Source organism: Molossus molossus, unplaced genomic scaffold (assembly GCF_014108415.1).
Source record: "Molossus molossus isolate mMolMol1 unplaced genomic scaffold, mMolMol1.p scaffold_m16_p_1, whole genome shotgun sequence".
In the NCBI taxonomy this organism is placed as follows: Eukaryota; Metazoa; Chordata; class Mammalia; order Chiroptera; family Molossidae; genus Molossus; species Molossus molossus.
This window is the reverse complement of record NW_023425344.1, coordinates 183,943,602-183,957,534: the sequence shown is the minus strand read 5'-3', so window position 1 is coordinate 183,957,534 and position 13,933 is coordinate 183,943,602. Positions and strand designations below refer to the sequence as shown.

Sequence of the window (13,933 nt, the reverse complement as noted above, 5' to 3'; positions counted from 1 at the left end):
AAGGGCCAGAGAGTAAATGTTTGCAGCTTTGCATGGTCTCTATCACAGCAACCTCACTGTGCCCCCAAACAGCCAGGGACCGCAGATAAACGAATGGGCATGGTGGAGTGCCAATAAAACTATTTATGGACATCAGGAAAGAAAAACAACAAAAATACTAAAAATGTTAGTTCCGATGAGCTAATGCAAAGAAGATATTCAGACACAGAAACATGCCATACAAGTTCAACTCATTTCTCATTGTTTTTAGTTGCGAAAATTTACAATCCAGCTGGGAGGACAAGTTATAAACACAACCTATTTAGAATAACCACAGAAGTGTAACTCAGGATTTAGCTGTCTTGGTGTCCCCAAAGTCCTCCAGCCTACTGGAGAACCCCTCATTCTTTAAGATTTAATGGACCCCCATCCTATAGCAAATAAGAAAAACCAGTATTGTTCCCAGTGTGTCTGAGGTTTCTTGAACACTCTCCTTATACTCTATGACTGTTTTACTCCTGCTGACTGCTTTGTCTCTGCTGACTGGACAATTAACATCACACCATCTACATTGGACACTGCCTGGATTCTTGAATTCTTCAAAATACAAGTAACACTAGACCATATGTTGAGCAGACTTTTACTGAAGATTTGACGGCAGAGCTGGTGGGGTTACTACAGCAGGGCAAATATTAGGTATCCCTGCTCTTAAAATGCCCTTTGTCCATTTCTGCCTTTAAGAAGTCTTCTCTGGCCATCTCTTCACAAGCAGCCCTAGCTCAGCATCATTTTGCTCATTTTTCTTGCTTTTGCCTTCCCATTTTCTACCTGCTAATCATAAACCCCACCCCATTCCTATTGTACTGATGTAGCAATAAGTCACACTGATTAAAAGCTTACTTTGTATCAGGCAGTATAAGGGCTTTCATTTAGCAGACATTTTCGCTACATTCGTTTTGCCCCAGGTATAGGACCAAACCTTAGAGTTTCATCTTTTTTATTCCTCAACCAATATTAAACACTTTTTTTTTTTTTTTTTTTTTTTGCTAGGCAGTGCGAGGTCCTGGGCTTTGGTAGTAAAACAGACTTGGTCTCTTCCCCCACAGAGCTTCATATTCAAAGAGCTGATAAAAGTAACTTGTTAAATAAAGACAATTCTGTCTTTGAGGGAATTACCAGATTTTATAACAACCATTTTTCTATTTGCTACAATAGAAGACAACAATAAGACAAGCAGAAAAAATCAGACAAGAATACAAGCTGCCACACAACAGGACATGATTGGCACATAAGTAATTCAGAAAGTATAAATATATTAGAAGCTGATGAGATCACTTGGATTAAACCAGCGGGACTGAGGCACTGGATTACAGCAAGCAGAGGAAGTCAGGGAAGGTTGAGGTCGTATGAGAATAGATATGGTGGTTAAGAGCGAGGCCTTTGGAGTCAGACAGACCCTGGGCTCAAATCCCAGGTCTGTCACTTACTATGTCACTTTGGAGAGCAACCTAATCTCTCTAAGCCTGTATTTCCTCCTTTGGAACACTGGGATAGTAATAGGACCTTCCTCAAAGGGTTGTTGTATGGATTAAATGGGGGAAGAAAGCAAACATGCAAATCTCAGTAAGTAAATAACGCCAGGAGTGTGATAAGAACCAAGTGAAAGTTCATGTATAAAGGAGCAGACTCTCTAAGGTCCTTACACTTTAACTACTTGTGGAAAGAATATCTTTGGAGCACCTTACCATTCCCACAATGTGGTTTTTCATATACATTATTAATTCAAATTTTCTAGCAACTTGTAAGGTAGATATAACTATCATCACCTTCATTATTCAGAAGTGGAAATTGAGCTTCAGAGAGATTAAGAATTTTCATATGGCTTCAAAGGGACTCAGGCCAAGATTCTGAATCCAGATCTTCTGGCCCCTAATCTTTTTATTTCTGTTTTAAAAGTCAATTACTCTCACTGAGGTGATAACCTGGCTTGACAACCAACAGCTTAGCAAGAACTATCACCAAGAGTAGATTAGGCATCTAAAGCAGAGTCAGAAGTGGGAGTAGTCAAATACAAACTTTGTGTACCTCAGGCTTCTAGAAATAATTGGCCAAATATAAGTCAATATAAATGTCCATTAATAGGGAAAGAATAGATAACTTATGTACCTCCTTACATAGGATACCATGTAGCCAACAAAATGAATGAGGTACATTTATACAGACCAGCCTAGAAAGACGTCCACACACCTTAAGCAAAAGGGCAGGCTGTGGAACAATATGCACAAGAGGGACTTTGTGGTGTAGAGAACAGATTTGACCCACTCAGTGGCTCAGTCGGCTCAGTCGGCCACTCTCCTTTCCTCCTCCCATGGTCCCCTTTCCACACTACTCCTCCCACAGCCTCCTTTCACAGCTCCCATTTCTCTTGGTCCTCCCTGCCTTTCCTCTTACCTACTCTCTTCCTTAGTTCCTTCTTTCTCTCTACCTGGGGCTCTTATACCAGGGACCCCAGGAGCACTTGCAACAAAAGCCCAGCACGTGTTGCTTCCCAGATCAGAGTGGGCACGTTTGCCCCACCCCAGGACCAGTCAGAGATTGATGGATCCTGGTTGCTCACCTCCCAGGCTTGGCACCCAACCCTGGCCAGCCCAGCCCATTTCCGCCCAAGTCACCTTGGTACTCGCCTAGGGGGCCGCTTGGCGCCGGAGTCGTTGCGCTTGCTGAGGTGGCATTCAGCCCCGGTTTCCTGTTCGCTTCTCCGGCTGGCGAGGCTCTTCTGCAGGTGGTGGTGGAAGATTATCACGCTTCCTGCAGTTACAGCTTGGCCCTCTAAGTGCAGAGTTTAGGCCAAATTTACTTTAAAAAGGGAACTGAGCCCTGGCCGGTTTGGCTCAGCGGTTAGAGCGGACCTGGTCCACAGAGACCCGGGTTCGGTTCCGCTAAGGGCGCATACCTCGGCTGCAGTTTGTCCCCGGCCCTGGTTGGGTCGTGCGGGTAGGGGCCACTCCAGTGTCCCTTTCACGTCGATGTTTCTCTCTCTCTCCCTCCTGCTCTATCTGAATAAAAAATGGAAAAATGTCCTCGGGTGACGATAAAAAAAAAAAAAAAAAAAAGGAAACAAAATTAGAAAGCCCACCCTTTCTCCTGAAAGGAGATAAGGAGTTCCTTCCATGCTACATACTTCCTTGTGTGAACTAAATTGCATACATAACAATAAATTGATAGTCGTGAACTAAGCTCCTTAAATCATGATGATTAGGAGCAGCTAATCCTTACATTGAGCCTACAGTGGGCAGTCAACCTCAGAACCTTTACCTATAAGGCAGGTCCAGTTATCCCCATTTTATAGATGAGGATGCCAAGGCACAGAGAAGTTAAAGAACTTGCCCAAGATCACCCAAGGAAAAGTGGCAGAGCAGGAATCAGAACCCAAGTAATCCGGCCTAGTGTGGGCTACCACCAACCACTGCATTCTGCTGCCTCTCAGAAAGAAACCAGGCCAGGGTGAAAACCCGTGTGCAGGCTGAGAGGCAGTTTACTGAGGCTTTGTTTTCTTTTATGTCAACTTCGGAAAATAGGAGAGAGGAGACAGGAATGGAGACTGGAAAGAAGACTAAGAGGTTCTGAGCTCAGATAATTGTGCAGTGGAAGAAGGTAGATTAGTTAAGAGAACATACAAGTGTCTACATCCATTAAAAAATATATATGTATAATTTATTGACAGATTCACATAACATAAAACTAACCTTTCAAAAGTGAACACATCAGTGGCATTTAGTACATTCATAATGTTGTGCAGCCACCACCTCTATCTGGTTCCAAAACATTTCCATTACCCTAAACTAAAACCCCGTATTCATGAAGTGGTCACTCCTAATTCCCCACTCCCCCAGACCCCCGCAACTCTGATCTATATGGTCTCTATGGACGTATCTATTCTGAATATGTCATATAAATGGAATTATACAAAATACAATCATATAATAATAAGCTTTTGTGTCTCAGTTCTTTGACTTAGCATAATATTTTCTAGGTTCCTCTTTGTAAGTAGCATATATCAGTACTTCATGCTTCTTATGGCTGAATAAAATTTCATCATATGTACATAACACAATTTGTTTATCCTTTCAGGCATTGATGGACATTTGGACTGTTTCCATCCTTGGACTATTGTGAATAATGCTACTATGAACACATACATGTATGTAGTTGTTTGACTACCTGTTTTTAGTTCTTTTGCATCTATGCCTAGGGGTATTGTGGGGCCATGAGGTAATCCCATGTTTAACTTTTGAGGAACTCTACATTCTTTTAAGACTCTTCCTTTAGGCTATAACATTATTAATATTATAAATAATATCATATATAAGGTATATATTAAGCATTTTAAATAAAAGTGTCTCGATCTTAGCACTGTTGACATTTGGGGCCAGAGAAACCTGTACATTATAAGATGTTTAGTAGCAATCCTGGCCTCTCCCAGTAGATGGCAGTAGCATCCCCCATTTGTTACAACTAATAATGTCCCAACACATTCCCTGGGAAGCAAAATTGACCTCCTTCCCATTGAAAACAACTGTTTTAAAGGATTCCCTGTAAACTTGAAGCAAATATGGCACCAAAGCAGAATCCTAAAACAAAGTAAGGGCCTTTAAGAAGGACATTCCTTTCAAGTTTGCATGTAGGAAATACTTTTAGTTTACTATGTAATGTTAAGGAGTTTGTATGTGGGAAGACCAGAAAAAAATTTATCATTATATATTCATGTAACTTTCATGTGTACCTTTAGTACCATAACCTAGCTCATCCACAGAACTCCAAAAAATACAGCTTTTCACCACAGTACACATTACATACCAAATCATATTTATAACAGACTGCATCACATACTTTTTAAGATGGCAACTAGAAGCAAGAATTGCAAAATATTTTTGATATGTTAATATTTATTATTTCACATATAAACTCTGACAGAATTTTCTATTTGTTTCAAATAATGGAAAGACAACAGCTGATTTTCATTCCTGTCATAACGTGAACCAAAGGAACACTTTAGATTCACTGTTAAAGATCGTGGTGAGTTAGTTGTAGAGTGGGAACTCTTGAGTACATAAATACCTTTACCATCAAAATCTGTCAAGATCAAGACTGTCATGAAAATGGACCAGCCTTAGGCACACGCAGCATTGGTATAGAATTCACAGCAGTTAGCAAGGGCTATGGCACTGAACTCTTTATTTTCCCATGGACCGGAAAAAGAAGGAGCGTTGGTGCCACTCAGAGAAGTACTGAAATGAAAAGCCAGAGAGATACATAATGGGTCAGATAAAAAAAAAAATGCAACAGGATATATCAATAAGTTCTACCAAGCAACTAAAAAAAAAAAAGACCTATAAATGCATCCAATCACAATGATCAATTAAATAGGACAGAATTAAGTGTATTTTCTCATTCCTGCTCAAGATAATACCAGTATACTAGCCTCTATTTCCACCCCATTCACCCCCTCTACCCCCCAGTCCCAGGCAACTGCCACTCTACTCTGTTTCTATGAATCTGACTTAAAAATTTTTTTTGATTCTACATATAAGTGATACCATGCAGCATTTGTCTTTGTTAGCCTTATTTCACTTTGCTTAATGTTGTTGCAAAATACCAGGACTTCTTTCTTTTCTAAGGATAAATAATATTTCATTTTATATATATTTTATCCATTCATCCATCAGTGGACAGACAGGTTGTTTTCATAGCACAGCTACTGTGAATAATACTGCGATGAACATGGGCATAAAATAGCGATTTCATTTCCTTTGGATATATACCCAGATGTGGGATTGCTGGGTCATGTGGTAGTTCTACTTCCAATTTATTCAGGAACCTCCATACTCTTTTCCATAATGCCTGTACTCTTTACATTCCCCCCAACGGTGTATAAGGGTTTCCTTTACTTCACATCCTTGCCAGCACTTCTCTCTTATCTTTTTCATAACAGCCATCCTAACAGTTGTAAGGTGATATATCATTGTGATTTTGATTTGCATTTGCTTGCTAATTAGTGACATTAAGCACATTTTCATGTACCTGTTGGCTATGTGAATTTCTTCTTTGGAAAAATATTCATTCAGTTCCTCTGCCTATTTCTTAATTAAATAATTTTTAATTGTTAAATTTTATATTTTTGCTATTTAGTTATATAAGTTCCTACAAGTTCCTTGTATAGTTTAGATATTAACTCTTCATTGGATATATGGTTTGCAAATATTTCCTCCATTCTATAAGTCGTTTTTTTTGTTTTTCATTTTGTTGATGATATTGTTTGCTGTGCAGGAGCTTTTTCATGTAATGAAGTCCCACTTGTTTGTTTTTTGCTTCTGTTGCCTTTGCTTTTGGTTCAAATCCAAAAAAATTATTGCCAACACCAATGTCAAAGAGCTTACTGATTATGTTTTCTTCTAGGAGTTTTAAGGTTTCAAGTCTTACATTCAAGTCTTTAGTCATTTTGAGTTGATTTTTATGTATGTTGTAAAACAGGGTCCCATCCAGTTTCATTCTTTTACATGTGGATATACAGTTTTCCCAACCCCATTTATTTTATTTATTTATTTATTTATGTATTTATTTATTTATTTATTTATTTATTTTTTATCCTCACCCGAGGACATCTTTCCACTTTTTGCCCAGGTAGAGTGGGAGGGAGAGAGAGGAACAGAGAGAGAGAGAGAAACATCGACGTGAAAGGGACACATCGAGTGGCTGCCACCCGCACAACCGACCAGGGCCGGGGACAAACTGCAACCGAGGTACATGCCCTTAGCGGAACCGAACCCGGGTCTCTCGGGACCGCAGGCCGACGCTCTAACCGCTGAGCCAAACCGGCCAGGGCCCAACCCCATTTATTGAAGAGACTATCTTTCCCTCATTGTATATTCTTGGCTTCTTTAGTAAAAACAAAACCATTTATCCATGGGTTTATTTATGGGCAGTCTTTTATTATTTTTAAATCCTCACCCAAATATATGGTTTTTTCACTGATTCTAGAGAGAGAGGAAGGGACAGAAGAGAGAGAAACATCAGTTGCCTTGAACCCAAAACCTGGGTATGTGCACTGACCAGGAATTGAACCCAAGACCCTTTGGTACATGGGATGACTCTCTAATCACTGAGCCACACCGGCCAGGGCTGGGCTGTCTTCTGTTCCATTGATCTATGTGTATTTATTTATTTATTTATTTATTTATTTATTTATTTATGTATTTATTTATTTTTGTTACAGATGTTTCCCCTTTTCTCTCATTGACAACCTCCCCCCCTCCCTGCCCCGTCCCCAGCTTTGTTGTGCATGTCCATTGTTTGTTTTTTATGCAAATACCATACTATTTTGATTACTATAGATTTGTAATATAGCTTGAAATCAGGAGGTATGATGCCTCTAGCTTTGTTTCTTCTTTCTCAAGATTCCTTTGGCTGTTTGGGGTCTTTTGTGGTTCCATATGAATTTTAGGATTGTTTTTTCTATTTCTATGAAAAACACCATTGGAATTTTGGTAGAGATTGCATTGAATCTGTATTGCTTTGGGTAGTATGGGCCTTTTAATAACAGTAATTCTTCTAATCCATGAACATGGGACATCTTTCCCATTTATTTGTGTCTTCAATTTCTTTCACCAATGTTTTATACTTTTCAGTGTACAGATTTTTCATCTCCTTAGTTAAATTTTTCCTAAGTATATTTTATGCTATTGTAAATGGGATTATTTTATTTCTCTTTGCAGAAATAAATTGTTAATTGTTAATGTATAGAAACACAACTGATTTTTGTATATTGATCTTGTATCCTGCAACTTACTGAACTTGTTTATTAGTTCTAACAGTTTTTTGGTGGCATCTTCAGGGTTTTTATATATAAGATCATGTCATCTACAAACAAACATAATTTTACTTTTTTTTTCTGATTTGGGTGCCATTTATTTATTTTTCTTGCATAATTGCTCTGGCTATGTTGAATAAAACAGTGAGAGTGGGAGTCCTTGTCTTATTCCTAATTTTAGAGGAAAAGCATTCGGCTTTCTACCATTGACTATGATGTTAGCTGTGGTCTTGTCATACAGGTTGGAGCGAAAGTAGGTTTGCAGTTGTGAGTACAGAAAACAAAGGGTTTATTCTTATATTATTAATTATTGTATTATTTTCCACACGAACAACTGTAAACCTACTTTTGCCCCACCCTGTATATGGTCTTTTTTTTTTTTTTTTTTTTATCCTCACCCGAGGACATTTTTTTTCCATTTTTTGCACAGATAGAGTGGGAGGGGGAGAGAGGAAGAGAGAGAGAGAAAGAAATATCGACATGAAAGGGACACATCAAGTGGCTGCCACCCACACGACCAACCAGGGCCGGGGACAAACTGCAACCGAGGTACATGCCCTTAGCGGGAACCGAACCTGGGTTTCTCTGGACCGCAGGCCGATGCTCTAACCGCTGAGCCAAACCGGCCAGGGCTGTATATGGTCTTTATTATGTTGAAGTATATTTCCTTCTATACCTAATTTGTTGAGAGTCTTTTTATCATGAAATGATGTTAAATTTTGTCAAATGCTTTTTTCTTCATCTATTGAGATGATTGTATGATTTTTATCCTTTATTTTGTTAAAATGGTAAATCACATTTATTGATTTGTGTATGTTGTATTATCCTTGCATTCCTAGGAATAAATCCCACTTGATCATGATGTTTGATCCTTTTTAATGTATTGTTGAATTTGGTTTGCCAACATTTTGTTGAGGAATTTTACAACTTTATTTATCAGAAATTTTGGCCTGTAATTTTTTTTTTCTTTTGTAATGTCACTGTCTGACTTTGGTATCACAGTAATGCTAGCCTCATAAAGTGAGTTTGGAAGTGTTCACTTCTGTTATGTTTTTTGGAAGGGTTTGAGAAGACTGGCATTAATTCTTCTTTGAATGTTTGGTAGAATTCACCAATAAAATCATCTAGTCCTGGGATATTTCTTTTTTTAGAGAGTTTTTGATTACTGATTCCATCTCCTTACTAGTAATCAATGTGTTCAGATTTTCTACTTCATGATTAAGTCTTGGTAGGTTGTATGTTTCTAGGAATTTATCCATTTCTTCTGTGTTATCTATTTTTTATTTTGAAGTATAATTGCTCATAGTACAATTGACACTTGAACAACATGGGGGTTAGGAGTGCCAACCTCCCTCACAGTTGAAAATCCACATACAACTATAGTCAGCCCTCTGCATATGTATATTCTCATTTGCAGAATTGACCCCTAAACAACTTGGATTTGAACTGCATGGGTCAAATGAACTTCAGTCAACTGAAAAAAATCACATATAAGTGGACCCACACAGTTCAAATACATGTTTTCCAAGAGTCAACTGTAGTTTCTTATGACTCTTAGTATTCCTATGTGCTGTTGTAGTATCTGCTTTCATTTCTGATTTTATTTATTTGAGTCTTCTTTTTCTTTTCTTTTTTTTTTTTATCCTCACCCGAGGACATTTTTCCATTTTCTGTTCAGGTAGAGTGGGGGGGAGAGAGAGGAACAGAGAGAGAGAGAGAAACATCGACGTGAAAGGGACACATCGAGTGGCTGCCACCCGCACAACCGACCAGGGCCGGGGACAAACTGCAACCGAGGTTCACGCCCTTAGCGGGAACCGAACCCGGGTCTCTCAGGACCGCAGGCCAGCGCTCTAACCGCTGAGCCAAACCGGCAAGGGCTTCTTTTTCTTTTCTTAGCTAGAGGTTTGTTTTTTGCTTATCTTCTCAAAAAAAGCTCTTTGTTTCATAGATTTTTTTTTTCTGTTGTCTATTTTGTCTCATTTTTTTCTGCTTTGAGCTTTGTTATTTCCTTCCTTCTACTAACTTTAGATTTAGTTCCTTCTAGTTCCTTCAGGTGTTAAATTAGGTCATTTATTTGAGATCTTCATTTCTTTCTTACTGTACATGTTGATCACTATGTACATCCCTATTAAAACTGCTTTTGCTGAATCTCAAAAGTTTTGGTTTTCATTTTTTATTTATCACAAGATTTTTTTTTAAGTTTTTTCCTAGTTTCATTGAGATGTAATTGACATATAATAGGGTATAAAGTATGCAACATAATGATTTGATACATGTATCTATAATGAAGTGATTACCAAAATAAATTAACATCCATCACCTGACATAGTTACATTTTATTCCTCGTAAAGATACTTTTAAATTTGTTTTGATTTATTTTTTGACCCATTGTTTAAGAGCATGTTGTTTGAACTCCACATGTTTGTGAATTCACCAGTTTTTTCTTGTAACGGGTTTCTACTTCATACTATTGTGGTCAGAAAAGATGCTTGATATGGTTTCAATCTTTCTAAATTTATTAAGACTTGTTTTGTTGCCTAATGTGATCTATCAGATAATTTTCATCTGTACTTGAAAATAATGTGTATTCTGGTGTTGGATTGATTGTTCTGTAAATGTATGGTAGTCTATCTGGTATACTATGTAGTTTAAGTCCAATGTTTCCTTGTTGATTGTCTGTCTATATATTTACCCATTATTAAAGGGGTGTATTCAAGTCCTCTACTATTATTGTCTTGCTGTTTGTTTCTTATAAGGCTGGTCTAGTGGTGATGACCTCCTTCAGCTTTTGCTTGTCTTGAAAACACTATTTCTCCACTTCTGAAAGACAATTCTGCCTGATAAAGTATTCTTGGTTGGCAGGTTTTCTTTTTTAATATGTCTTCTCACTCCCTTCTGAACTACAAGGTTTCTGCCAGAAAATCTGCTAATATTCTTATGGGGATTCCCTTGTATGTAACAGGTAACTTTTTTTTTTTTTGCTGCTTTTAAGATTCTTGGTTTTTAACTTTTAACAATGTAATCATGTGTCTCTGTGTAAGTCTCTTTAGTGTCCTAAAGGAGAGGTTTGCAGTCAGCACATGGATGCCGGCTAATTAGAAGCTGGATCCCCAGGTACCAGCTGGGAAAGTATTCCGTGAAACCCCTTTCAGGGAGAAACTGGGAGACGGGCATTTTTGCCTGCTCCTTCTGTGCTGAACCTGGATGTATAGCTATTGGATGGTGCTATTGTGCTCATTTTAAAACTGCAGCTTTGTTTGCTATATTTCCTATTGGACTAACCCAGTTTATTATCAGAGCTAGGTGATTTGGGGGCCTGTCCCTTCTGTGGTAGCCATAAAAACTGGGACATTAAATATGTGTATATGTTCCTTCCAGGGAGATACTGTCAAATTTGTTTTATTGTTGGAGTGAGCTGGAGGAAGAAAGTGAACTCCAAGGAAAATCACAGTCATCCCCTAGATACATGCTGATTAGATGCCAGATCCTCAGGCAGTGGCTTGTCAAGTATGCAGTCAGTCCCCTTCCCTGGGAAAACTGGGAAATGGGTGTTTTGCCCGCTTCCCTCTGCTCTGAGCCCTGTGTGTGTGTGTGGGGGGGGGAGGGGCGGTAGCCATGGAGCATGCTCTCTCACACACACCCACTAACAACAGCTTTATTTATTTTTTTATCTGCTACAGCCCTGTGGGGCTCATAAATGCAAGCCACTTTGGCTATCAAAGCCAGGTGATCTGGAAGCCTGTCCCTTGGGCAGCACCACAAGAACTGTGGCACCAGACATGTGCACACTTTTCTTTCGAGAAAAGTGCTGATGACCTGGTTTTATCATTGAAGCGAGCCTGAGGGAGAAGGTCGGGGAAGTGCCCACAGGCTTGTTTGGACTCTGGGCAGGATTGCCATTAGCACTTAGATTCACGCTAATTAGAAGCAGTAGTCAGGCAGCAATTTGGAAAGTATGCTTTCAAATCCTTTCCTGGGAAAGGCTGGGGAATGAGCAATTTTGCCTGTTCCTCTCACAGAGCCTTGGAGGGTAGCTGCAATGAGTGCTCACTGCCTGTTAAGAACTGCTCTTTGTTTGCTATGGTTCTGGGAGACTCGGGAACCTAGGCCCCAAAAGCTCTGAGAACTAGAAGTTTGGGGAGCCTATCCCTCAGATGGGAGCCTTAAAAGTTGGTGCCCTAGCCCTGGTGGGTGTGGCTCAGTTGGTTGAGCATCATTCTGGGCACCAAAAGGACTCCAGTTCAGCCCTGGCCGGTTTGGCTCAGCAGTTAGAACGTTGGCTTATGGACCAGAAAGTCCCAGGTTCAGTTCCAGCTAAGGGCATGTACCTCAGGTACATTTTGTCCCCAGCCCCAGTTGGGGTCGTGTGGGTGGTGACCACTCGATGTATCTCTCTCACATCGATGTTTCTCCTTCCCTCTCTCTCTCCCTTTCTCCCTTCCTCGCTCTCTAAAATCAATAGAAACATATTTAAGGGGGAAAAGGTTGGTGCCCTAGATGTGCATCCAAACCCTTCACTCCTCTGGGAGAAGCTGAGAGTTGGGAGTTCCCTCGATCATATGGTGCTGTGCCAGGGGTGGGGTTTGGGGTGACACTGTCTTAGCCTTTCCTACCCAATTCAACGTGGGTATTTTCTCAGTTGCCCAGTGTGTAGGAGTCACTCAGCTAGTTTCTGGTTCTCTCAGAGGGATTTAGTATGAAGCTGTACATTCGGTGCAGCTTGGAGGAGGGAAATTCAGGAGCCTCCTACATCACCATGTTGGCCTAGAGTCATTCAAATTTAGTATAAATAAAATTGGACAAAAACATGATCTTTTTCAGATTCTAGATACTAATGACACTAAGTAAGTTATTATAGACAAAAAATCACTTGCAGCTTTGGAGGCAGAAATGAGCAGGAGAGAGTATTATATTAATTTTTCATCGATGGAAAGACAACTCATTGTTAAACAAAAATTAGACATTTTCACTTTATTCATTTCCTTTAGATTGTGCTTACAATGAAATCCACTGAACTGCCACAAGAACACAGGAATCAAAACTATGCCAATCTATCCAGTTTATGATTCATCTTTAATAGTTAATAAAAGGATTAGTTTTTCAAAGAGTGTTAGTTGCCTACTCTGATGATAACCTCCAAACACAAGAGGGTAACATCTCTTAACTTGGTATAGTAACCTGTTAAGCAGCTGGCACCCGAACATCTACCTGTTTAGGGAACAGATCACTTACTTAATGATAACTTTCAAATATATCTCCAGCTCTGATTTCTCTCCTGAATCCCAGGCCCCAGGTGGCCTGTGAGTAGCTTCACGCAGCGGTCCACAGATACCTCCAAGTCAACATATCAAACTGAATTACGCTAACCCATATCTTTCCCCTCTATTCCCATTCCTGGGACTAGTCCTCTTCTAAGTGAACTAGTCCCCTTAGGTCCACTTTCCCAAGCCTGAAAGGAGACAGTCATTTGAGGCTTCTTTCCCTTCCTTACCCCATCCTCCCCTCCTATCTATCACTGACCAATCCTATTAATTCTCCTTGGTCTAGTGCATTTCCACCCTCATAACCACTTAGTATCAGCTGTTACCGTTTCTCAGACTATTGCAGCAATGTGTTTATTGGTCTCCCTAACATCTAAATGAATTATCTTTTTTTTTTTTTAATCTTATCCTGCTGGTGGGAATGCAGACTGGTGCAGCCACTATGGGAAACAGTATGGTGTTTCCTCAAAAAATGAAAAATTGAACTGCCATTTGACCCAGTGATCCTACTTCTAGGAATATATCCTAAGAAGCCTGAAACACCAATCAGAAAGAATATATGTTCATAGCAGCACTATTTATGATCACTAAGATCTGGAAACAGCCCAAGGGTCCATTAATAGATAAGTGGATAAGAAAGCTGTGGTACATTTATGCAATGAAAAACTATGCAGCTGTAAGACAGAAAGATCTCTTATCCTTTGAGACAACATGGAGGGACCTCGAGAATATTATGCTAAGCGAAATTAGCCAATCAGAAAAAGACAAATACCACATGATCTCACTTATTTGAGGAATATAATGAACAAAGTGGGCTGATGAA

The 13,933-nt window shown here is 39.5% G+C and overlaps 1 protein-coding gene across 1 annotated transcript in view; it reads right to left on the bottom strand.

Moving 5' to 3' along the window:
• Positions 1 to 5,149: 5,149 nt before the first annotated feature.
• SLC28A2 (solute carrier family 28 member 2) overlaps positions 5,150 to 13,933 on the bottom strand; it is a 35,905-nt gene continuing 27,121 nt past the window's right edge. Inside the window, exon 18 of the mRNA XM_036248851.1 lies at positions 5,150 to 5,267. Within this exon, the coding sequence (XP_036104744.1) occupies positions 5,150 to 5,267 (118 nt within the window). The remainder of the gene's footprint in view (positions 5,268 to 13,933) is intronic.